Source organism: Labrus bergylta, chromosome 8 (genome assembly GCF_963930695.1).
Source record: "Labrus bergylta chromosome 8, fLabBer1.1, whole genome shotgun sequence".
NCBI lineage: Eukaryota > Metazoa > Chordata > Actinopteri > Labriformes > Labridae > Labrus > Labrus bergylta.
The window spans coordinates 12,852,625-12,873,867 of record NC_089202.1 but is presented as its reverse complement, the minus strand read 5'-3'; the positions used below and the strand labels follow the sequence as shown (position 1 = coordinate 12,873,867).

The 21,243-nt window shown below is 40.5% G+C and overlaps 3 protein-coding genes across 4 annotated transcripts; 1 reads left to right on the top strand and 2 right to left on the bottom strand.

Moving 5' to 3' along the window:
- Window positions 1-5: 5 nt before the first annotated feature.
- rnf115a (ring finger protein 115a) lies at window positions 6-8,679 on the top strand. The gene is made up of 9 exons (XM_020637115.3): window positions 6-161; window positions 2,628-2,686; window positions 2,981-3,035; window positions 3,221-3,504; window positions 3,670-3,738; window positions 3,836-3,908; window positions 4,002-4,095; window positions 6,569-6,684; window positions 7,309-8,679. Exons 1-9 carry the CDS (start codon window positions 84-86, stop codon window positions 7,426-7,428), a joined length of 948 nt encoding a protein of 315 aa, XP_020492771.1. The 5' UTR covers window positions 6-83; the 3' UTR covers window positions 7,429-8,679.
- On the bottom strand, window positions 8,490-14,027 carry gba1 (glucosylceramidase beta 1). Of its 2 annotated transcripts, none has more exons than XM_020637113.3 (12): window positions 13,888-14,027; window positions 13,639-13,716; window positions 13,304-13,495; window positions 13,049-13,195; window positions 11,670-11,803; window positions 11,402-11,574; window positions 11,212-11,301; window positions 10,988-11,135; window positions 10,413-10,637; window positions 9,803-9,966; window positions 9,109-9,225; window positions 8,490-9,037 (listed from the first exon to the last, which is right to left on the bottom strand). In XM_020637113.3, the coding sequence occupies exons 2-12, from the start codon at window positions 13,709-13,711 to the stop codon at window positions 8,920-8,922; spliced, it is 1,581 nt and encodes a 526-aa protein (XP_020492769.2). In that variant the 5' UTR covers window positions 13,712-13,716; window positions 13,888-14,027; the 3' UTR covers window positions 8,490-8,919. The 2 variants fall into 2 exon arrangements, with proteins under 2 accessions (XP_020492769.2, XP_020492770.2); XM_020637114.3 differs by having other exon boundaries at window positions 13,811-13,951.
- dap3 (death associated protein 3) lies at window positions 13,888-20,361 on the bottom strand. The gene is made up of 13 exons (XM_020637099.3): window positions 20,138-20,361; window positions 19,944-19,985; window positions 19,449-19,562; window positions 19,256-19,357; window positions 19,035-19,143; window positions 18,813-18,905; window positions 18,593-18,723; window positions 17,860-17,940; window positions 16,548-16,712; window positions 16,403-16,462; window positions 16,221-16,310; window positions 15,207-15,324; window positions 13,888-15,107 (listed from the first exon to the last, which is right to left on the bottom strand). Exons 2-13 carry the CDS (start codon window positions 19,980-19,982, stop codon window positions 15,022-15,024), a joined length of 1,188 nt encoding a protein of 395 aa, XP_020492755.1. The 5' UTR covers window positions 19,983-19,985; window positions 20,138-20,361; the 3' UTR covers window positions 13,888-15,021.
- Between the last annotated feature and the right edge of the window lie 882 nt (window positions 20,362-21,243).

Below are 21,243 nucleotides of genomic sequence, written 5' to 3'. Positions count from 1 at the left end.
GCGGTGCATGCCGGGCTGGAGGCGGACAGCTGTCTTCAGTTTGTTGGAGGACCGACGTCAGTGTTTGTGCTGCTCTGGGGAAGATGGCGGAGGCTGCGGCTGTTCCACCGCATCGGTTTTTCTGTCACTGTTGTAAGGGAGAAGTGAACCCAAAACTCCCGGTAAGGCAGACGTGTTTATTTCGTTATTCGTCGCTCTGCTGTGTAAAACGATGTGCGCTTGACAGGTCGGCGTTTTCGCACAAGTGCTGTTTGTTTCGCTCGCCTGCTACAGCTAAACACCAGCTAGCCAGCTAGTAGTTAGCAGCGTTTGTTGTTGTTAACTCACTTAATAAACTCGTGACTCTCGTAAATGTCTTAAAACCAGATGTTAAAATTCCCACATGGACAGGTCTGATGAGATTCGCATGTTTTAAGTCAGTGTGTTTAGCTGTGCTTGACGTCTTGCTTTTGACAGCTTGTGGGGGGATTTGTGCTCAAAAACAACACAAACAGCCGAGAGGAGAGGATCTCTGCTGTCAACTTGTGATTTCATTTCATAGACAACTTTAACATTGGTTGTCTTACATGAACATATTTTCAGTTTCAGTTCTTTCTTCTAAAACAAAACAAAAAAACCCTCCCTGTTGAAGGACACATTTGGGGAATTCTCTGGCACATAAACACATTTTTGGTTTCAGTTTTAAAGTCCGGAGTGGGAGTTCGCGATCTTGACCAACAACTTGTTAGACCTCAGTATTCATTAACCAAGAAATGAAAAACACCACAGACAGCCCTGTGTGTTCCCTATTTACACACATCTACCACTTTATACCAAGCCAAACCTAATCCAGTTTTGTACAACAACAGCTTTTATTTGTTGAGGTTAAATGTTGGTGTTCTTAAAGCTCCTTAAAGATATCTTGATTCAGCTCATTGGTGAATTTGGACGAGGTTGTCATTTATGCTAAAATGTTAAATATGTTTTAATCCCAGCATCCTAAATGTGACTCTTTACTTATCTTTATGGTAGTTTTGGATATTAAAATAAATACATTTAGGTCAGAATATTTGGATTCACTGAAGAAGTTCTTTTTTAATATCCACATTTAATAAAATAGTTACTAGCATTTTCAAAATATATATATTTGGTTACATTTGTTATTGAATTGGTCATTTAAGAAGCAGTTTGTCCATTAAATGAAACTTGTTGTTGTTAGATGAATTGAAAGTAAAACAAGATTTAGTCATGATAAACCTTATGATTAAATACAAGAACAAGAAATGTACTTATTTTAAATATAAACTGAGTGAAGCATTTATATATTGGATGTGTGTCCAGCAGTCGTTTAGCCAGTCAGTCAGTCCACCGAATTATTTGTTGACAGCTTATTTTTGTGATATGGTTAAGGGTAATTCCAGCCTGCGTCGTCACGATCTCTAAACTGGCCTGCTTGTCTCAGGCACACTCAATCCTGTGGCATGTCTTCGCTGAGCCAACTGTTTGCAACCCCCCTGGCTTTATCACTCCACACTACTACAGTATGTCCTCAAGACTACCTCTCAGTCATGTCTCCATTTTTATAAAACTTAAAAAAAAAAAAAACTCTACAGGAAAATTACGCAACAACTCACATAAGCAGGTTTTTTTTTAAATGCTGATTTTCTCAACCAATTTTGACAATGACCCCTGGTTTTAGACCCTGGTTGGTGACCTCCTTTTCCCCAAAAAACCTTTACAAAAAAAAAACATGAATTTCTGACAACCCTCTGTGATTCTTGAACGACCCCACTTGAATCCTGTTCCATTGTGGAAGTCTAGCTTTCACTGAGGAGCCAACATATGACCCAGCTGTTGAAACTGGCTATCGTGTCTTCCTCATTCTGTCGGGTGGTTTCTAAGACACAGCGGATATTAGGTGTGGTTGGCAGACCAGCTTTACCTCCTGGGCTGCATTCATACAACCCACAACACACGCTGCCACAAATATGACATTATTATGGTATAATAATGATATTTACCTTGCAAAGAGAAACTGAAAACATCTGGTCAGCAGTCAGCATAATTTTGTCTTTGAGTTTTATGATTGAACTCAAGGGCTGGGCAAGAACATTGATGAATGTTTTCCAGATATCAACCAGTTTAACATTCGGTGTGCTGCATAAGGATGCACCCCCCCTTGAACCCTTCAGTATGTTGTCATGCTAGATGTGCATGTTAAGATGAGTTTTTGGGGGTTGTGTGTAAATGGCACATAAAAAAACACAGAATAGTCCATACTGATGAGGGGGGAATATTAAGGTTTTTAAAAGTTGTTTTAAAATAATGTGATCAGCTTAAAGTGCTTTTGTTGAAACTTTCAACTAAGATCAAGTGCAACCAAGTGTATTAATATTCTTTATTAATTAAAAATTATAAATCCCATAAAGTCTTTTGGAATTTCAGTTTGTAACACTTTAAGGGTGAAAATATTTAAGGGGGTTTTTACTTATTCAAGGAACTGTATAATGTGAAATGTCTTGGAACTGTTTGCCAAACAAAGGAAGACATTTGAATGCATCGCCTTGGTTTCTAGGAAATAATAGTGAACATTTCTTCTAACCCGTGTGACTCTTGTGTGTGTCTGATTTTGCGGTGACTCTTTCCAGGAATACATCTGTCCGAGGTGTGAATCAGGGTTCATAGAAGAAGTAACGGAGGACTCCAGGTAAGAGGCTTACATTATTCTAGGTATATATATCTCACGTCTCCAGACAGCATGAGCTGTTAAGACCTATTAGTGTTTAGTTTACAACAAAGGCAATTACATGGACTGACTCTTTTTTTAATAACTTTATTTGTATGATTGATGTGTGTAGTATGTGATGGAAGACAAACTTGGATGTAAACAGACAATACAGTGTTATCTCCTATTACATCAGTGCAGTTTTTTCAGGGTAGTTAACGTATGTGATCGGCCTAATAGTGTGTCTTTTGTTTCCTTCTTTGCTGTTGTCCTCAGTCTCCTGGAGGGTGGTGCTAACGGGATAGATGACACAGCCACACAGTTTGCAGAGGTAAGACCTGATCTAATGGATTTGAGGGCCAAAATTGGGGACATTGGAACAATGATTGAAAGTTTTTAATTACTCTATCTTCTTCTCTCCCTGCCTTCTACTTCACTAACCTGTTTTTTTGTCTCACTTTTTTTTTTTAAACCCCTACCTGTTCCCTCCTTTGCTCTGTCCCATCCTCCCTGTAGCTATGGCACCTGTTGTTACTGGAGCGGCCATTCACAACAGACGGCGACACACCCGACTCAGAACCTCGGCTCCCTGGAGGCCGCTTGGGGAGCCTCAGTGACCTGGGGGGTTTGGGAGGGGGACCAATCGGGGGATCGGTCCCAGCAGGGCTGGGGGGGCCAATGGGGGGTCTACTAGGAGCTGGGGAACACTGGGGACCAGGGCGTCCCCCTCGCCTGCACAGCCAGAGGAGATACCGGTCCAGAGTCAGCAGTAGACCAGACCGCTCGCCTGCTGTTGAAGGGTGTGTAGGAGCGGACTAGGTCTTCCTTATCATTCTCTTGGCTCTCCTTTCTGCTTTGCATACTCCCACGTGTTATAATTCCAGCACTATTTCTGCTTTTACAGCCTTAAGTGTTCTTATTTTTGGCGATGACATTAATTGTTGTGTATTTCCTCTCTGTCTCAGGATTGTACAACAGTTTCTTGCTGGACTCTTTGCCAACTCTGGAGTCCCTGGCTCCCCTCCCCTGTCATGGTAAGAGATGACATCACAGTAGTGTCACAGAGTTAGTGCTTCTATCTCAGTGTTGGTGCTATTTCTTATCTACCTGTGGTGTCTGTGTCTCTCTCAGGACGGGGATGCTACACTCTAACCCAGGAGATTACGCATGGGGACAGGGCGGGTTAGATGCCGTGATAACACAGGTAAAACCAACTGAACGTTAATGTTACGTCCCTGTTCACATTTTTGTTCTCTGCAGTTTACAAATATGGAGTTGTGTGTCTGTGTTTGTGTAGTTACTAGGTCAGTTGGAGAACACAGGGCCTCCTCCAGCAGAGAAAGAGAAGATCTCTTCTCTTCCAACTGTCAATATCTCTCAGGAACAAGCAGGTCAGCGTCTTTGTTTTTAAAAAATGTGTTTTACTCGCCTCACCAGGTTTTGGTGCAATAATGTGAACAGATACTGCCATGGCTGTGAGTCTAATCCTCTGTCTTCAATAGACGTATTACGACTATTTGTCAAGTTCACGTCCTATGTTGGAATCAGCTGTCTGTCAATCTGTTACATAGTTTTTGTGTATTATGAATAGTAAAAGTAACACACATTTTAATGATAAAAGCAGAGGTGATGAAAACCCATGTGAATTAAAAGAATGGAGTTATAACAATGCATGTGAATAGAAAATAAAAGAGAAAATCCAGTGAGTAAATAATCACCATTTGTCACATTTAACAGACCATTGTTGACAACATGTAATTTTTGTTACTGTGGAGTGAAAAATTATGAAGTGGTTTGACTAATTTGAGGTCAGTTTGTTCAAAATGGTGGCAATTTCAAGACAATAGAGTCATATTTAATTATTTTGGTTGTCTTTCATTCATCATTCATCATTCACAACACAAACATTTTCAGTTATAATTTCAGGAAAGGGGCCGCAAGGGTGATTATTCAATCACTGGGTTCTCTCTTTTATTTTAACGCACTGTTATTTCCTAATTTTTCTGTTCACAAACATTTTTACTCCTTAATATATTCAATCACATGCATTTTCATCTCCTCCGTTTTATCATCACTTCTCGTTACTTCCACCCTTGAGGCCCCTTTCCTGAAATGATAAATGTTTGTGTTGTGAATGATGAATGAAAGACAGTCAAAAACATTTTTATCACTCCATCTTTTTAATTCACGTGGGTTTTCATCACCTCTGCTTTTATCATTTAAATGTTGGAACACACACCCTTCATGATGTATAGGCATCACTATTATGCTCAGTAACAACTGGCCTTTTTGTAGTAGTTATTTATATCAGGTTGTAAAGTTTAAAGAAGCTTGTTCTGTATGCTGTCCAGTGCAATCAAAGAAGTCTGCCAATAACACATTTATCGTTACGTAAATTCACGCTAATTTGATTGGAAGTCTGTGCAATACTAAGAAAAATCTGAAAAAAACCCGTCTTTTTACTTGCTGTTGCTGTCTGTCAAGAAAAGCCTCTGAAACTGGAGCTGTTCAGGACAAAATGGCCGTTAACCTTCAGAGTAACATCAGTTTGTACCACCTTAAGCTGCCTGCTGCACGGCATATTGCATTGACCTATGCTCATGACCCACAGCGATATACAAGGTCCTTAGCTGCTCTAGACCAACAGTATGGGCAGCCTCACCATTTGGCAGTGAAAGAGATAACCTCAATAATAAATCTCCCAAAGGTTCAACCTGGTGATTCTAGAGCATTCCATAACGTTGCAGTTAGAGTCCAGTCCCTTTTAGGAATGCTTCAGGCTATAGGCGGAGTGAGGGTGTCGCCGAGCTTATCTCTCATGTACAGCATCTCCTAAGTAAGCTTCCTCCTGATACAGTAGCCAACTTTATATGTTACACTCGTTCAACCAGGCCTGGAACTCACTACTTGTTGATTCTGCTGCATGGCTCCAACGTGAAGCAGAGTGTCAGTCTGTAGCTGCCCAAGTCACACTCCTGACCCCTGAAGCCCCCATGCAACACAGGAAGTTGGGGCCAAGGTCTTGACCCTACTGCCACAATACTCCATGGTACCAGTCCCACTCTCCAACTCTCCTCAGAGAAACCAGAATCCCAACCCAAAGCATGCCAGTATTGTAATTCACCAGGCCACACTTTAATCAAGTGCAAAGATCTGAAAGACCTGAGTACAGAGAATGTAAAGGCTTGAATTAAGCGAGAAAAGAGATGTTGGAGGTGTGCAGGTCTCCACATGGCAACAAACTGCAACCTTAGAAAGCCATGTCCCTTCTGTAAGAGGAAACATCAGGGCATTCTCCCACATGCAAACCAAAGGGAGACAAGACTCCAAGGTATTATATCTGAATCCACAGTCAAGTTCTCCCAATGCCCTTCTCAAGGTAGTGAGAGTGATCCTTCAAAATAAACACCACACCATTGACACCTACGCAACTCTTGGTGATGGCTCTCAGCGTACCATGTTTCTATCAGAAACCACCAAGCAGCTAGGGCTTGTAGGGTCCCCAGAGCACCTGAATACTATGCTCATCTCTTCAAGTGGAATTAAGTAGTAAAGGAAATAAACTATGAAGAAACTTTACTCTGGTCCCTGCACTTTGATTGGTGTACCAATGCAGAAGCTTTCATTTTGGACCGGTTTTGACATACACTTTCTACATATGTTACCCTGAGATGAAGTCTTTTGGGTCTCTGGTCTTTCATCTCCCCTGTTTTTTTTCTTCTATAAATTCTGTTGTCCCATTTTACCATTCAGCTTTAACTGTGTGGTTAGTAATGAAGCTCAGCTTTTGCAGGGCTGTTGATTGCTGACTCATACATTGGTATATTAGAGCTCATCATCTAATTTCTTCCCCCTCTCCTGCAGACTGCTGTATGGAATGTCCAGTGTGCAAAGAGGATTTTGCAGTGGGAGAGCCAGTCAGACAGCTTCCTTGTAACCACTTCTTTCATTCAGATTGTATAGTACCATGGCTGGAAATGGTGAGTCACAACAATGGCAGTAGAAGAATCAGTTCTTCAATTGATGACATGATGTACTGTACATATGATATTTCTAGCGTTTGTGAGGTTATGAAGACATAAAAAGAAATGTCGACATTCTATTCTATTCTACATTTTTTAATGTCAACAAAAAAACAGAAAAGGCCTGAAATCCATCAGTAAAATTGACCAATAAACTCTAAAGTCATAAGTCTTTAATAACGCCTCACAGAATGAAATTTTCTTTAAAGAGCAAATTAATGTACTCAGATTCCCTCTAACTGTTTGACTGTTGTTTTTAGAAAACATTTCTCAAACAAAAGTAGGTGCATTAGACAGTGTCTAATTTTAGTTGTTGAATTTGGGCCATGAATGATCAAACAAAATAATCCTGTTCTGTGTTTATTCAAATGAGGGAATGTGCCGCCCATTAAAACTGTTTGGCTCGCAGCTAAATTTAAGAAGTAAGTGGTAGGAAATGTTGCTTATTGGGCCAAGAAATGTTTGTGTTCATTGTGAAAGACCAGCAGAGAATTATGTAAAATGTGGCTAAAATAAAATATTCACTAGCTTAGAAAGTGCCCAAAGCTAATGCTATCTTTATTCTGCTCCGTGGCCACACAGCATGACACATGTCCAGTGTGTAGGAAGAGTTTGAACGGTGAAGACAGCAGCAGCCAGCCCCTCTCAGAGTCCCCCTCCCTCTCCATGGATCCCCGCACACAGGAGAGATGGTCCTTCTGAGACACCCACCTGTGTCATCCCTCGCTCCTCCTCGCCCACATCCAACAACACACAGAGAAGACTACCGCTTCTCACTTCCCTCTTTCCATCTCCGTTGCAGTCATAATCATCTCGGTCTGATATTTTTTTTTTTGTATTTTAATTTTTTATTTTGATGCCTTTTTCCTCGACCATGTATACAGAACCCGTTCAGACGTCTTAACAGCCACCTGAGGTCTGCTGGATCTCTCTTCTTCTTTTTTTTTGCCTTGTTACAAACCAGCCTAGATTGATCATGATCAAGCCCATGTCTTCTCTACTTCCACTTCAAGAAAACTCCTTTTACCATCTTTTCTGAAATGCACTGCTGCGATACACTATTGTGAGGAAATGCCAGACTTGATATCATACACCATACCCTCTTTACTCAAATAGCTCAAACCTGCAACTGAGCCCTGAAAGGCCAAAAGATGTACAGTCAGGGTCACTTAAACTCTTGGCATTTACATGGTTTGACAACAAGAACCCCTAAACCCCTGCAATAAATGTAACATTTATGAAGGGGTTACTAATGCTTAAGTTTTGAGATTTTTTCACAGATATTGCTGTTTAATGCTCACACTGAAGCTGCAACATCCAATGGAAGCAAGGGATTGCTTACACTCTGCAGCACCATAAAAAAAATACTGGCATACCAGTAAGGGAATATAAAAAAAAATATATGGATCTCAGTCGATTAACAAAAACATGAAACCTACTCTCACTGGTGTATATATAACAGATGGCAGCCCTCATTTTATTCCTCTGTTTATGATTGTCCTTTGTTTCACATTTTTATCACTTCTTTCTTTTTGATGTAAATAATTTTAGTCCAACAACTTATGGTTTGCAAAGGAAAAAAAACAATGAGAATGGAGACACAAATGTGAAATACCTGGTTATTGAACTGTATATTATATATATGAAAAATGTCTACGATGTATTAATAAATTGACAAAAAAAAATAACAGTTTAAGTTGTTGTTGTTCAGACCACAATCTACTCTGGACATACATCATTTAAAACAGGAGATTGACATTGAAAACATTAAAATGTTATGCTTTATTTAAAATCCAAAGATTAAATAGCAACAGAAGTCATTAACAAAATCTGTACATTATTGATTCTTTGTAGGACACTTAAAGCATCTTTTAACTGCAACTCAAGGCACCAGTTCCCCTTTAGGTGAACTGCTACATTCAAGTACCTTTCCTTAATAAAAATAAAAAATCAGTGCAATTGTTTTATTACTCACATAAATGAGGTTACTTCTGGTTTGTCAAGGTTAATTTACTGTAAATTACAAATGAAATCACTGAAGCTGTGCAGAAAAGCCAGACAAAAGTAATCTTGTGCCAAATATGAAAATATGCATGAGTGGTTTGGCACCAACCTCGTACTCAAGATAATAATTTCTTGGGTGGTGGGAAGTTTCCAGCTTGACATGCATAATTATTGTGTCATGGACTCGTATTACTGATCAGTGTGTGTTCCAGTCCAGGTGAGTGTGAGCACTGAATGAGCCGGAGCGATGGAGGGTATGTAGCCCACAGCTGGATCCCAAACTTCAAACCTGATCACCGATGATGACCTATAAAACACAGAAACCAGTTTAATAAACTTTATTCTACTGCCCACAATAACAAATTTCACTTTTTGTACCTGTTGAGTACGATGAGCACTACTGAGCCATCTTGTCTGATGAAGGCAGAATATTCCAGGTGGGTTTCTTCACTGGTGGACACTCCCACTCTCTGAGACCCCTCCCACAGGAACTTACTGTTTAAAAAAAAGTGATTTGAAAAGTGATTTAAAAGATCCAACTGCCCAATCTCCACACTCAAAGACTAGCTGACGTTAAGGCATTTTCCCGGTAAGTGTGAGAGTCCTCAAGTCACTGAGGACTCTGATGTGGATTTAGCAACGCCAAGATATGCACTTTCTGTGAGTCTGTCGTTCTTCTGACTTCCTGGGGGGCCACAGTTCATTTTTATCTTGATGAGGTGAAGGATGGGATTTTTCCCATTATTATTATTTGTAGCCCCAATAATCTAAATAAGGATTTAAATTAAAGGCTTTTCTGACTTCTGATAGTTTACTTTAACGTACAAACACCATAATGTAAGACACAAACACATTGTGGAGATCAGCGATGTGACCCATCTAGTTCCAAGGAAATCTGTGATAGAAGTGTGTCCCATTCCGCACTTTATACCATCTCAAGCCCTCACAGACTCACACACTGCACGCCTGTTGGCATTGTGAGGGTTCAGTGTTGAAGTTTTAGGGTGAAGATTAGGTTTGGGCAAAGAGTTCAAAGAAGACCCGGGTGTTGTTGTTTGTTTTGTTTTTTTACCTGAAGTGGGCCATGCTATAGAAGCTGGGCTGCTTGTAGAAAACATCACGTTTTGAATCCACTATAACAGGGCTGTCTACAAAGTTTTTCACCCAGTTTGGCCCGCCAGTCTGGTCCAACGCCAAGTTCCAGTCAGTCCAACCCACCACATAATGATTTAAGTCCTGCCATGAAGAAGAAAAAAAACACCCACAGGTTAGCGTCAAGTCTGCAGCTTTGTTGTCAGAGGTGTTGTTTTCTCTAAATGAATTCTTTGGACTGATGCCAGCTGTTTTATTTAAATGTCACAAAAACAACACATCTACATAAACAAATCCCTCCTGATTCTCAATATGTCTAGCGTCTGAATGCGCCCATGTAAAATGGATAGAAAGGAGGGAGTCTAGTTTCCTTTGAGAGAGGGTGAAGACAGAAGAAACTAAACACCAGTTCCAGCTTGCTTTGATGGCCTGCAGGCAGTTTGTGCAGCAGAGTGCGACTTCCAAACCTGCACTGCAGCATGGAGGGAGGTGTTTCACCTTACAGGGACAGCCTGTCATATCTCACATCTGTTACGGTGGATGTGACTGAACAGGTACAGCCCATCATGCATAAGCAAAGACGATCTCACCTCTATAATGTCGTGTGCGTACTGTTCAGCTCGGTCCCAGCTACCCAGCTTCACCCCTCTGTCGAGAGGGTTCCAGCCCGAGCACGCCTCTGTGCCGAACAGGTAATACTCTGGGTACAGGTGATGTGTGACTCCCAGGCTTATCTCAGCTGGGACCAGACTGTCCATGTACCAGTGAACTGCAACACCATGAATGTACTTTCCTGCATGAATATCATTTAACACCTGGAGGTACAAGGGGAAAAAAAATGTTTAGAATCACTGGCCTCAAACATCCTCTCATCCTCTGCTTTCTGTGGGCAGAAATGTTGGTTAAAAAAAAACATTTGGTGTCCTATTTAAGGATGTCAAGAGACCACACAAACCAATAAACTCAGTGTTTTCTTTTCAGGATGAATCATTTTTATTCTATCTCAGATACCAGTCTGACATTATACTGTATATCTATGTGTGGTTTATCTATTTATGTCCTACACTGATTTAATATCTCATTTCTAGTCTTGACATCAGTGTAGCCTGAGTTAATTCAAAGTGCACCATGACTTTCCCTCTCTTTCTCTGTCCTTGGGACTCACCACTTTGGCCCAGTGCGGCAGCAGCAGGCGGTTGTCATCCAGTATGAGGACGTGTGTGTGAGGATGAGCTGAAGTGTGCAGAGCAGGGCCCAGGTCCAGAGCCACCCAGTCCCTCTGCTCCTCAGGAGTGAAGCCTAGGGCCTGGAAACTGCCGTAAACATATTTCTCAGTGTGCTGTGGAATTAAGTGGCCGTGACACTCTTTCTGTGTGTAAAACGACGTACCTGTAGTGGGTCATCTCTCCTGCAGTCGGCTCATTCCCTGTGGTCAGAGCCCAGAAGGTCAAGTTATATTTAGCATATTCATCAAGGAACCTAAGAGAAAATAAAAAAGGTTACCTACAAAATATGTTTTTCTTCTTATCGAGGATTACCAACATGTGACATCACACTCAGATGAGACCCCATGTGTCACCTGATATAATACTGAGCCCAGGTTTTGTACTCTTTGCCCCCAGGCTGGCCCTTCAGGGATCCTTTTCCTATGAGTGCACCGTTAGTTTTCAACCAGGCGGGGGCACTCCAGGCGCTCGCAAGCAGAGACAAGGGGCGAGGTGAGAAGGCCTGAGCACGCTGCAGGAGAGGGATCTGAGGGAGGAGGAAGACGGTGAGGAGGAGGAGGAGAGATTATGAGGATGAAATGATGTGCATTAATATGTGGGAGAGCGGGGAAAATGATAGACCTTCATCTTTACATCCTCGGGGGACAGAGTGAAATTATCCAGGTTGTAGTCTCCAGGAGTATCGGCATACGTGTATAGACGGGTGGAGAAGTCACAGCTTGCTATGGGAACACGCACCACACTGTAGCCAATACCTGCAGAGACAGAGTGCCAAAAGCAACTGAGGCTGGCTGACTATTCAGTATCATTAAGATTCTACCTGGGCCTGGTCTGTGAATTTGGGGCATCATTACATCTTTAATTTCTGTATGCTTACGCTCTTGTTGCTACAATCACATGGCAGACCAAAAAGCAGGCCATCACAAAAACATGTTTCTAATGATAATGTGTTTTTTGAATTACTAATATTAAAATTATTACCTCTAGTCAATGTGTTCATTTATTGACTCACGTCACTTTAACCCCTCTCATACACATTATTTATAAATGAACTATTATAATAGTCTGAGCCACTATGCTGTACCTTTAAGACGATATAAATGTATGCATAACTTGTTATTATGTATTCATTAATACCCAACATGTCCATAAAACTGTTAACAAGTCAAATTCAATGTAATATATATCAACTTAAGTATAGATATAGTAGATATGCTAAGTAGGGAATGTTCAACAGAATGAGATATTACAGTTTGACTCTGCATACACTCTGCAATACCATGATGTTTATATATTGTATCATTTAAGGAAAATGTTACAATTCACTTCGCAGCTTTTATCCAAAGCGACGTACATCAGAGATTAAGTACAACACTAATCCATTCATACACCGCCACCGAAGCAGCGGGAGCAATGCGGGGTTAAGTGTCTTGGGGATTGAACCCACGACCTCTCAGTTGAAAGAGCGATGACTCTACCAACTGAGCCACAGCCGCCCATACAAAATATATTTTGTAGTTATTGTGAGTGGTGCTAGACAATGTGGATCCTCTCCCAAAGGGTTATTGAATTTTGGGGGCTTTTTATGCCTTGATTTAGGTCAGTGGATAGAGTCTGAAATCTGGGTGACAGAGAGTGGCGACGTGCAGGAAAGGAGCCACCGGTCGGATTCGAACCTGGGCCACCCGCCTGGAGGACGTTAGCCTCTGCATATGAGGCGCGTGCACCAACCACTAAGCTATCGGCACCTCAAATGTGGATCCTTCCGATGAGTGAAACTAATCTGGACAGACGCCTCTTGCAGAATGTGAGGATGTATTTTTCATATATTGGAGCAAGAGAATCATTGCTATGTGAAAAACACTTCTGCTTTGTGTTAACATTAACCATGCAGGATTAAAACATGTATCTGATCTACAACCCTGTGTTTCCACAGAGGATTGGCCTTAGCTTTTTTTTTAGTGGACACCAGTGGTTACAGGTGTCCACATGCAGTGTACCTTCAGGTGAGAAGTACTGTCTGAGCAGCTGATCCTGTGCACCAGCGGACAGAGACAGGATGTTGATGGCTGCCGCATCTGTCATAGCTCCACCAAATCCCCTGATCCTCTGGTACTTCTGGTAGGGAACGATAGTCAACCTGAGACCTGAAAGTGAAACAAAATAACAAAACAAAAAAAAAAAGAAAAGAGAGATGCTCCACCTCACCTGATTACCACAGGCATTCACAATGAAGTCTCATCATCATCACTCACCTGTCCCTGTGCTGTTCACCTGGACCAGACCCTGCGCTGCCTCCAGTCTGCTGCCTGCCATGCTGCTCAGGTAGGAGGAGTACTGACCCAGAGGAGGCAAAGGGACTGACCCAACACTGTCACAGTATGTGGAATTACACTCACACACAACAGAGTCATGGCCAAACTTCCTGGCAACACATTCATTACTTCCTGGAAGAAGAAAAGAAAAGAAACGTGAATTTTACTTTACTATGTGAGGATTTACGATTACTATCCATGCAAGTAACAACAAGAGGACACAAAACATGAACAGCCGCGAATGAATTCAGCTGTTTTCTTGAATGTTGTGTTACCTGACGAGATGGTCACTTCTGCAATGAGGACAACAAAGGCCAAAAGTAAATATAACGGCAACGACAGCGCCATTTTATCTGGAGACACAGAAGATCCAGTGTTTAAAATTGCATTAAAAACCCCGTTTAAAGTAAGTGTCAGGAAGCAAAATTAACCTGAACAACGACCCACCTGCTCCTGTCAATTCGCTGACTCACACACATTGTATTGTCATGTCATTTTGAGGACTGTACAGGAGATTATCTCACCTTACAGGATCCGGATACAAACTCTGTCATGTCCTGTAAGGTAATAAAATAAATCTGATCCGCCACCTTGACTTTAACAACTCCGCCGTTTAAGCCCACTGATGTTTTGACGAGCGAATGAGACTTTTGTATGTGTCATGTGACTACATCCAACTATCACGTGAACACGCGTGCAATATTCTGACCAATCGCCAGGTGGTGCTGTATCACGGTGCTGTAAGGAAAGGAGGGGGGGACCTCAGATTAATGTTACTGTGTTACGTGTGCTTCCAGATGTTTGAAAAGCGTAACATAAGTTAACAGCAATATTTTATTCATGACTTGGGAAATATAGAGAAATGATATCATATGTATTTGAAAAAGTTTTTATAGCTTTATCCAAATAAAACTTTGAGCCTCTCAAATGTGTGTAAGCCCAAGTTACTGTTTCTGCATCATTTCCTTTTATATAAATTCCAAAAATGTAATGGTTACACATACATGGCATATAATTGAATTGTACATTTAGTTAGCTATTATGTGGCAGATATGATTTAATTCAGATTCTAATAGCAGACTATGGAAAATTGTAAAAGGCCCATAGCATGTATAGCTTTCCTAGTCTTCCGACTACTCAAAGCACTTTTACACCAAAGGTCACACCTACCCATCCACACTCTCATGGCAGAGGCTGCTATGTACAGAGACCATCAGCATTAACTTACCCATACATACACATTCATACACTCCTGCTGGAGCAGCGGGAGCTACTTGGGGTTAAGTGTCTTGCCGAAGGACACATCACACATGACAAGGACACATTGCACACACACTGCAGGAGCTGGGGATTGAACCCCCAACCTTCCGGTTGAGAGACGATCGACTGTACTAACTGAGCCACAGTCATTTAGTCTTGTAACAAAGCAGCTCCTCTTAAACTAAGTGAAAGGTAATTAAAACTACAAACATGTTGAATTTAAGAAAAATTAAATATAGAAAAAAAAAAAAACTTGTTTTAAACTGTATTATTTTATTATCAAAGTTACACACATGCATCATAATTTACAGAAGCACACATATATTATAGACGTGGACACTTGTGTTTATTTCTGAGACACTGATATTCATGGTTGTGGTTTATATCTCTTTAAAACTTCAGAGGGAGGCACAAACTCTGTCCATCATTGACGGGTTTCTGTTGCTCAAAAAGATGATTTCTTTCTTTCCTTCCTCTGTGTGGCCTGATGAGAAAGAAAACCAGTTGTAGTCAATTAAATCCCAAACTTCATATACTTGTATGTGATTTTAGAAAGCAAAGCATCCAGAGTCTTATCACTTACTCTGTGGATGCTGTAGCCAGTGGCGGTCCATGTAATAGAGGTAACAGCTTTCAAACTCTTTCTCGCTGTAGTTGGGCACTGACACCGGGATGAACGGGTCCATGTTGTCAAACCCCGTCTGATGAGCGAAAGGACAGAAAGAATTAAACATATTTGACACCAAAAACATATTCAGGTAGCCTTTTCATACATGAAAATACCACAACATGGATAACCAACATTTAGTTGTACTGACTAACTGAATAGATTAATCTAAACAACACAGACTTTCATAGTATTACTATGGACCATTACAGAACCAACAGTAATTGTCCATTGCTTTAGTACTGTTCTTATGAATACAAATATTAATTTATATGTAGAAAGGGCTGGAAACATGCATAATATTACTGATCTTAAATATATTAGAGAAGCTTGAGCGATGAACAACCCAACATTGAGTTCGATTGTTGTCCATGGCAGAAGTGGCAGAAGTGTCTGAAGATGAAAGATTGATTGGTTCCATAAGGAAATGGATCTTTTGACATGCAGACATCAGATGAATACAACCACTAAAAATATTACTACGGCAACACAATCTCAAGGTGTAATGCTCCAAACAGGTACAGCTTCAGGCATAAACTACATGAACAGAGGAGACAGAATGGAAGCAGAACGGACACATTGAAGGATTGAATGGTGTTAGGTTGCTGCTCTCCAAACACTTTGCTTGTGTGTTAAACAGCCAGCTTAGCACAGAGCGAAAGCAATTATGCACAAAACAAAGGCTGTGAGTCGTCCTTTGTTGATAAATGCCACACATAATCTGTACACTTGTAATACACTGAATGTAACTGGCTGTTTTGTTGATGTCGAGATGCTTAGAATAAACTGATGTCTTGTCTCAAGGGCAGGTTTGCAGTTTCCTGACTAACAGAACAGGGTTCAAATAAAGACGGAAAAGGCTAATCCGTTGTCAAAGCTCGAGGGAAAGCTTTGCTTCAGATTATTAAGTACAAAAAGACGACTTCTGACCTCTCCCAGCAGCTCTTGAGGCAAATATTCAGATCTTGAAGTGTAGAGAGACCCCGTCTGAGCCAGAGTTGTGATGATGGCGCCTCCAGTCTGAGACAGAGAGTGAATGTTATTGAAAAAAAAAAAAAAAGGAAATATTCTCATAAAGCTTTAAGTTATCGCCTTGAGTGTTTCCTGCTCACCCAGTCGTTTTTCATCATTTTCCTCAGGTTATAGACTAAAGTGAGCTCTTCAGGATCCACCTGATGGACACAAAGGGATAAATATTAGCGTTACTAACTGTAGATTTAGATGATTATTAAAAGGACTGTCACTGTGTTTCCTTACAGCACTCTTATCCTCCTTTTTGATGGTGGATCTTCCCCACAGGGCATTGACACCGTCCACAGCTACAGCCAGGCGGAAGTCTGACTCCGGCTGCCCGCTCTGCAGCCTCAGCTCCTTCATCACCGCCCCCACAACATCACTGCTGCTCTTCACACGAGAAATGCCCTGCAGCAGAGAAACACCAACATAAACCCGAAGACAACATCCAACACAGTGAAAGAGGAACTCCACTGACTTGATGCTACAAAGTCTGGAACAGAGTCCTGGAGAGTACTGCAGTACATGTGATATGAGGTTGTATAAAGCCTTCAGTTGCTCCAGATGGAGCCGTTTGAAAAAATTATTGACTCAATTAAATTACCGTAACTTGAGTCAGGTTGACTGGAGCACATGACGATAAGTCTGAAAATGTAAATAATCTGAAAGTATGAAATTAGCCGGCTCCTCGATTATGGGGAGCAGGCCCCCGAGTTATGACAGAGGATAAAGATGGGCGAATAAAACAAGAAAATAAACATTTCTAAGACTCTATGTTTTCCCTTTAAACTGTCAATCGCTAGTCTGGAAATGAGGCATGTTAAATTTTTGTACTACAAAATCTAACTGAGCTGCTAAATTGTGGTCTAGTGTAAGGCTAACATGCTCCACTCTGAAATTTAAGCCTGTTGCCATCTAAGATTTCAATAAAGATGCCTCAGCGAGAGGTTCAAGCATTTATTTTTCTCTTTGTATGTAAAGTATGAAGTGACTACGACTTACGTTTCATTTCTCAACCATGTGTTGTTAAAAGACACTTGACCTTAATTTCTGAATTATGTCTCTGTTAATTTGCTTTCAAAGCCTATCAGACCTAATAATAGCCTTGAACTGTACCTCAAACAGTGACCAAAAGTTAGTTTGAAGTCTGACAAAATCAGGCAGTTCTTGAGTCTCAAATATTTGGATAATTTTATAGAAAAATGGTGCAGTGAAAGATATGAGTGAGAATGCTGATAAGAAGAGATTAAGCATTTACAGGCTGTTCATAAAGCATTGGCTAACAGTATGGTCTAAAAATAATGTGTGGATCCACCACCATGTTAGTCTCATGGCTCGAGGTCAATAAGCACAGGCCAGGTAAGAATATAAGAATGAAAATGTAAAGACTCCTGGTTAAAGTCTGTAGGACAGAAGATGACAAAGGGTAAAAACAATGGGATGATAAAGGGTAACAGATAGAAATAACTCACATCCACAATGAGGATTAAAAAAAAACATTTTCTGTTGTAGAAAACTGAAACGGTAAGGGCGGGATATCCAAACCAAGACTCACCTGATCCACCAGCTCTGCTAGCAAGCTTCCCTCCTCAGTGAACTCTCTCTTCGTCCACACATAGCGCTGTTTCGTCTTAATCTGGGAGAGAAACGGCACAGTCGCATTAAGTGCGCAGTGTCAAAGACAGTTTCATAGACCATGTTCATTTCCTACACTTTGGTCTGTTTAATGGGGGCTTTACATTGACATGAATGGCATGTTCATCAATATGTTAGAGGACATTCTTTAGACAAAATCAGACTGTTTATTAGAGCTATTAATTTGCTTCTTTTTTTTTTTTTTTTTTTTTTTTTACAAAAACCCAACGTAAACAAATGCACAGCAATCAAATGTTAACACTCACCATATTCTACAGCATATAATACATTGTTTTTATTGAGATGTTACATTTATTCTATTTACCTGCTGTGGAGCAGTGTCTGAGGGATTCAATTACTCCTTTCCCATTGAATTTAACTGTTAGTGTAAAATGTTTATAAACACTGTGTATACTCCTCCTACAGTGGTTACACTTTGCCTAACAGAGGTGTTTGGTTGATTTTTCATCAGCATGTGAGCACAGTGAAGACACAGACGAAACTTAAAGTCTTTAACGTGCTCCTTACTAATGGGAGAAACACGTAACGTCTCTCTAACCTGGTTTGAATGGATTTTGAAGTTGAAAGTTAAAATGATAAAATAGTAGAAAATGTAAATACAGTTTGTAGGTACATTGTATACTTATCTTTACCTTTGACAGGAAGGGCTCATTGGTGGTTCTGAAGTTGCGTAACCATTCGGTGGCTTGTAACGGCTGATCAAAGCGAGACGAGTTAAAAGACGAGGGCAGCAGCTCTTTACAGTTCTTCACCCAGACATGAGCTGTATTATAAAACACCGATAAGAAATTAGCTCTTTCTGTACTCCTGTAGGTTCAGCTGTTAGTCGATCACTCAGTTCATTTGTCTCACCATTCGGAACATGAAGGACCAGCCATCCCTGTGTGTAGCAGAAGTGGACGGTGTGACAGAGAGACATTGTCTTCCCACTGCCCTTTAACCCATCTGAGCCACTTGTTAAGGTTGACAACGGGATTATTGAGAAGCATCGAAAGAAGAGAAGTCTGTCTTTGTGTGTTTGTAAGTGTGTGTGTGTGTGTGTGTGTGTGTGTGTGTGTGTGTTCAAAAGGATACAGAAAACATATCGCACAGGGGGTTTGCTGATGTCTGTTTTCTTCAGGTAATCAATGACCTCAAGAGCAGGCTGCCTCACCATCACACAGGCTTCATTAAACGTCTTCACCTGAAATCGGACATGGAGGACATTTGAACACTGCGATGGAATAAGCACACTCAAAAACAAGTTAAATAGAATACAAATAAAGTGCATTTAAAACAATAGCATAAGCCCTGACCTGTTGTTGATAGCGCCGAGGGAGGCCATGAGGGAACAGAGTGCGGATGTGTGCAGATGGCAGAGTGTAATACTGTCCAATCTGATTCCCGGACTGACATGCCTGCCGAAAGACAAACAGTGAGCTCATAGCCTTAGATCACACAATATGTTTATACCACCTACTACGAAGCAAGACAAGAATATTTGCTTACCGGATCGTTCTCTTGTGTTCTAAAAACTGAGAAGGGCTCTGGTTCTGACTCTACAGCCAAAGCCTCCTGCTGCTGCCCACATCCACTGGTATGAAGGGACCTAACATGTGTTACCTGCAAAAGTTGAATTATTAGAGATGTTTCACATGTTAACCCTAAGACAGGGTCACACATGCAAAGTTTACAACTCTGGAATTTATATACACTTTTGCCTTCTTCAAATAGAGTTACATAATATGCAAATATGTCAAACACAATATTAAATACTACAATAGAGTAGCTTATTTTGACATATACAAACATATCATTACAGGCTATCTCATCCCCTGGATATTTATTTCACCAATTCCTGAAAAGGATTAAAGTTAAAGGTAGTTATTTTTATTAACCTACTGCAACAAAAAAAAACAACACAACAATGTATTTTTTTTTTTTCTTCATATAGTGTTCAGTATCTACAGCCTTATTTAAACTGACTGCTAACACTGATCCTACCGTCTGTCGTAGTCTGAAGGACAGTCTGTGCAGCGCCATGATCTGAAGAAAGGAAGACGAATTCAATTAGTTGTATTTCAGGGAAGTGCCCAGTAACAAGAAACATGCACATTATGTAGCCACAAGAGTCCTGTAACCTTGCACAAACACTAAGCTAACTGCTAGCAGAGGCATATTGCAGTAACGTAACTTACTAGCAATGTCGAGCTGAGGGAGAAAATAAAGCTGTTCACACGCTGTTTACTTCATTTAATATCCACTGACGAGGATTTCAGGTTAATGGTTCATTTGCCAACACACGTCTCCCGGAGAAGTTTTCAAAGTGGCTACCGTACAAACAAAAAAAAAAACCCCTCCGGACGAAGTCAATGTGCCAGACCTGTCATGGACATCGCCATCATGTAGCGCAGAGCAGGAAGTGACGTCACTCCATCACAAGGCTTTGGAGCCAATGAGGTGACATCACACGAGCCAGGCCACAACAGCAGGGCAGAAATTATACTTTTTCAGATTTTGACCAGAGACTGTAAGTATTGTATTTGCAGCAACTATGAGTACAGTTGAACAGCTGTAACACACTGTAACGTTTGTTCAGTCATAAACAACTGAAAAAGTGCTTTTATAAACTTAGAAAGTGCATATATCTTTCAAAAAAAGAATAAAGCAAAGCTAAGTAAGCTAGGTTTAAAAAGCAACAGTCTACTTACCTGGACTTACCTTGAAGAGAAATTCTCATAGATTTCTTCAACATGTACTAAGCTCATTTTATATCTTAAAATGTCAGTATACTCATTTTGTTCAATAAGTCATTTTCAGAGGCCCATTCAGCTAGTCTATTTACTCCACTGTGCATACAGTACTTGTGTTTACTTCTTACTTTTAAATCTATTCCGCCTTACTTTGCTTTTTAATATTTCTCTTTGGAATGGATTTATAAATATTTGTCTCTCTTTTATTACGGGTATTATTTTTGGTGTATACACTTTACATTTGAGTAGTCTGGTCTTTAAGTCTGTTGTGCTTACCCAGAAAGGATTTATTGCAAAAGTTTTGAACTTATTGTCACAACAAATTTACTGGATCATAAACATGGTGATGCTCTTTAAGCATTTCTCAGATCCCATGGTGCATATTTGCACAAAATATGTATTAAAACACCTCAAACTAATATACACACAATACTTCACACTATGTACGGTGTGAAGTACTAGTATTACCTTTATTTACAAAATAAATAAAAACTACTCAGTCATCCCAGACTTAAAAAGTGTAATTTGGTTGATCCTGTTTAAATTAATTT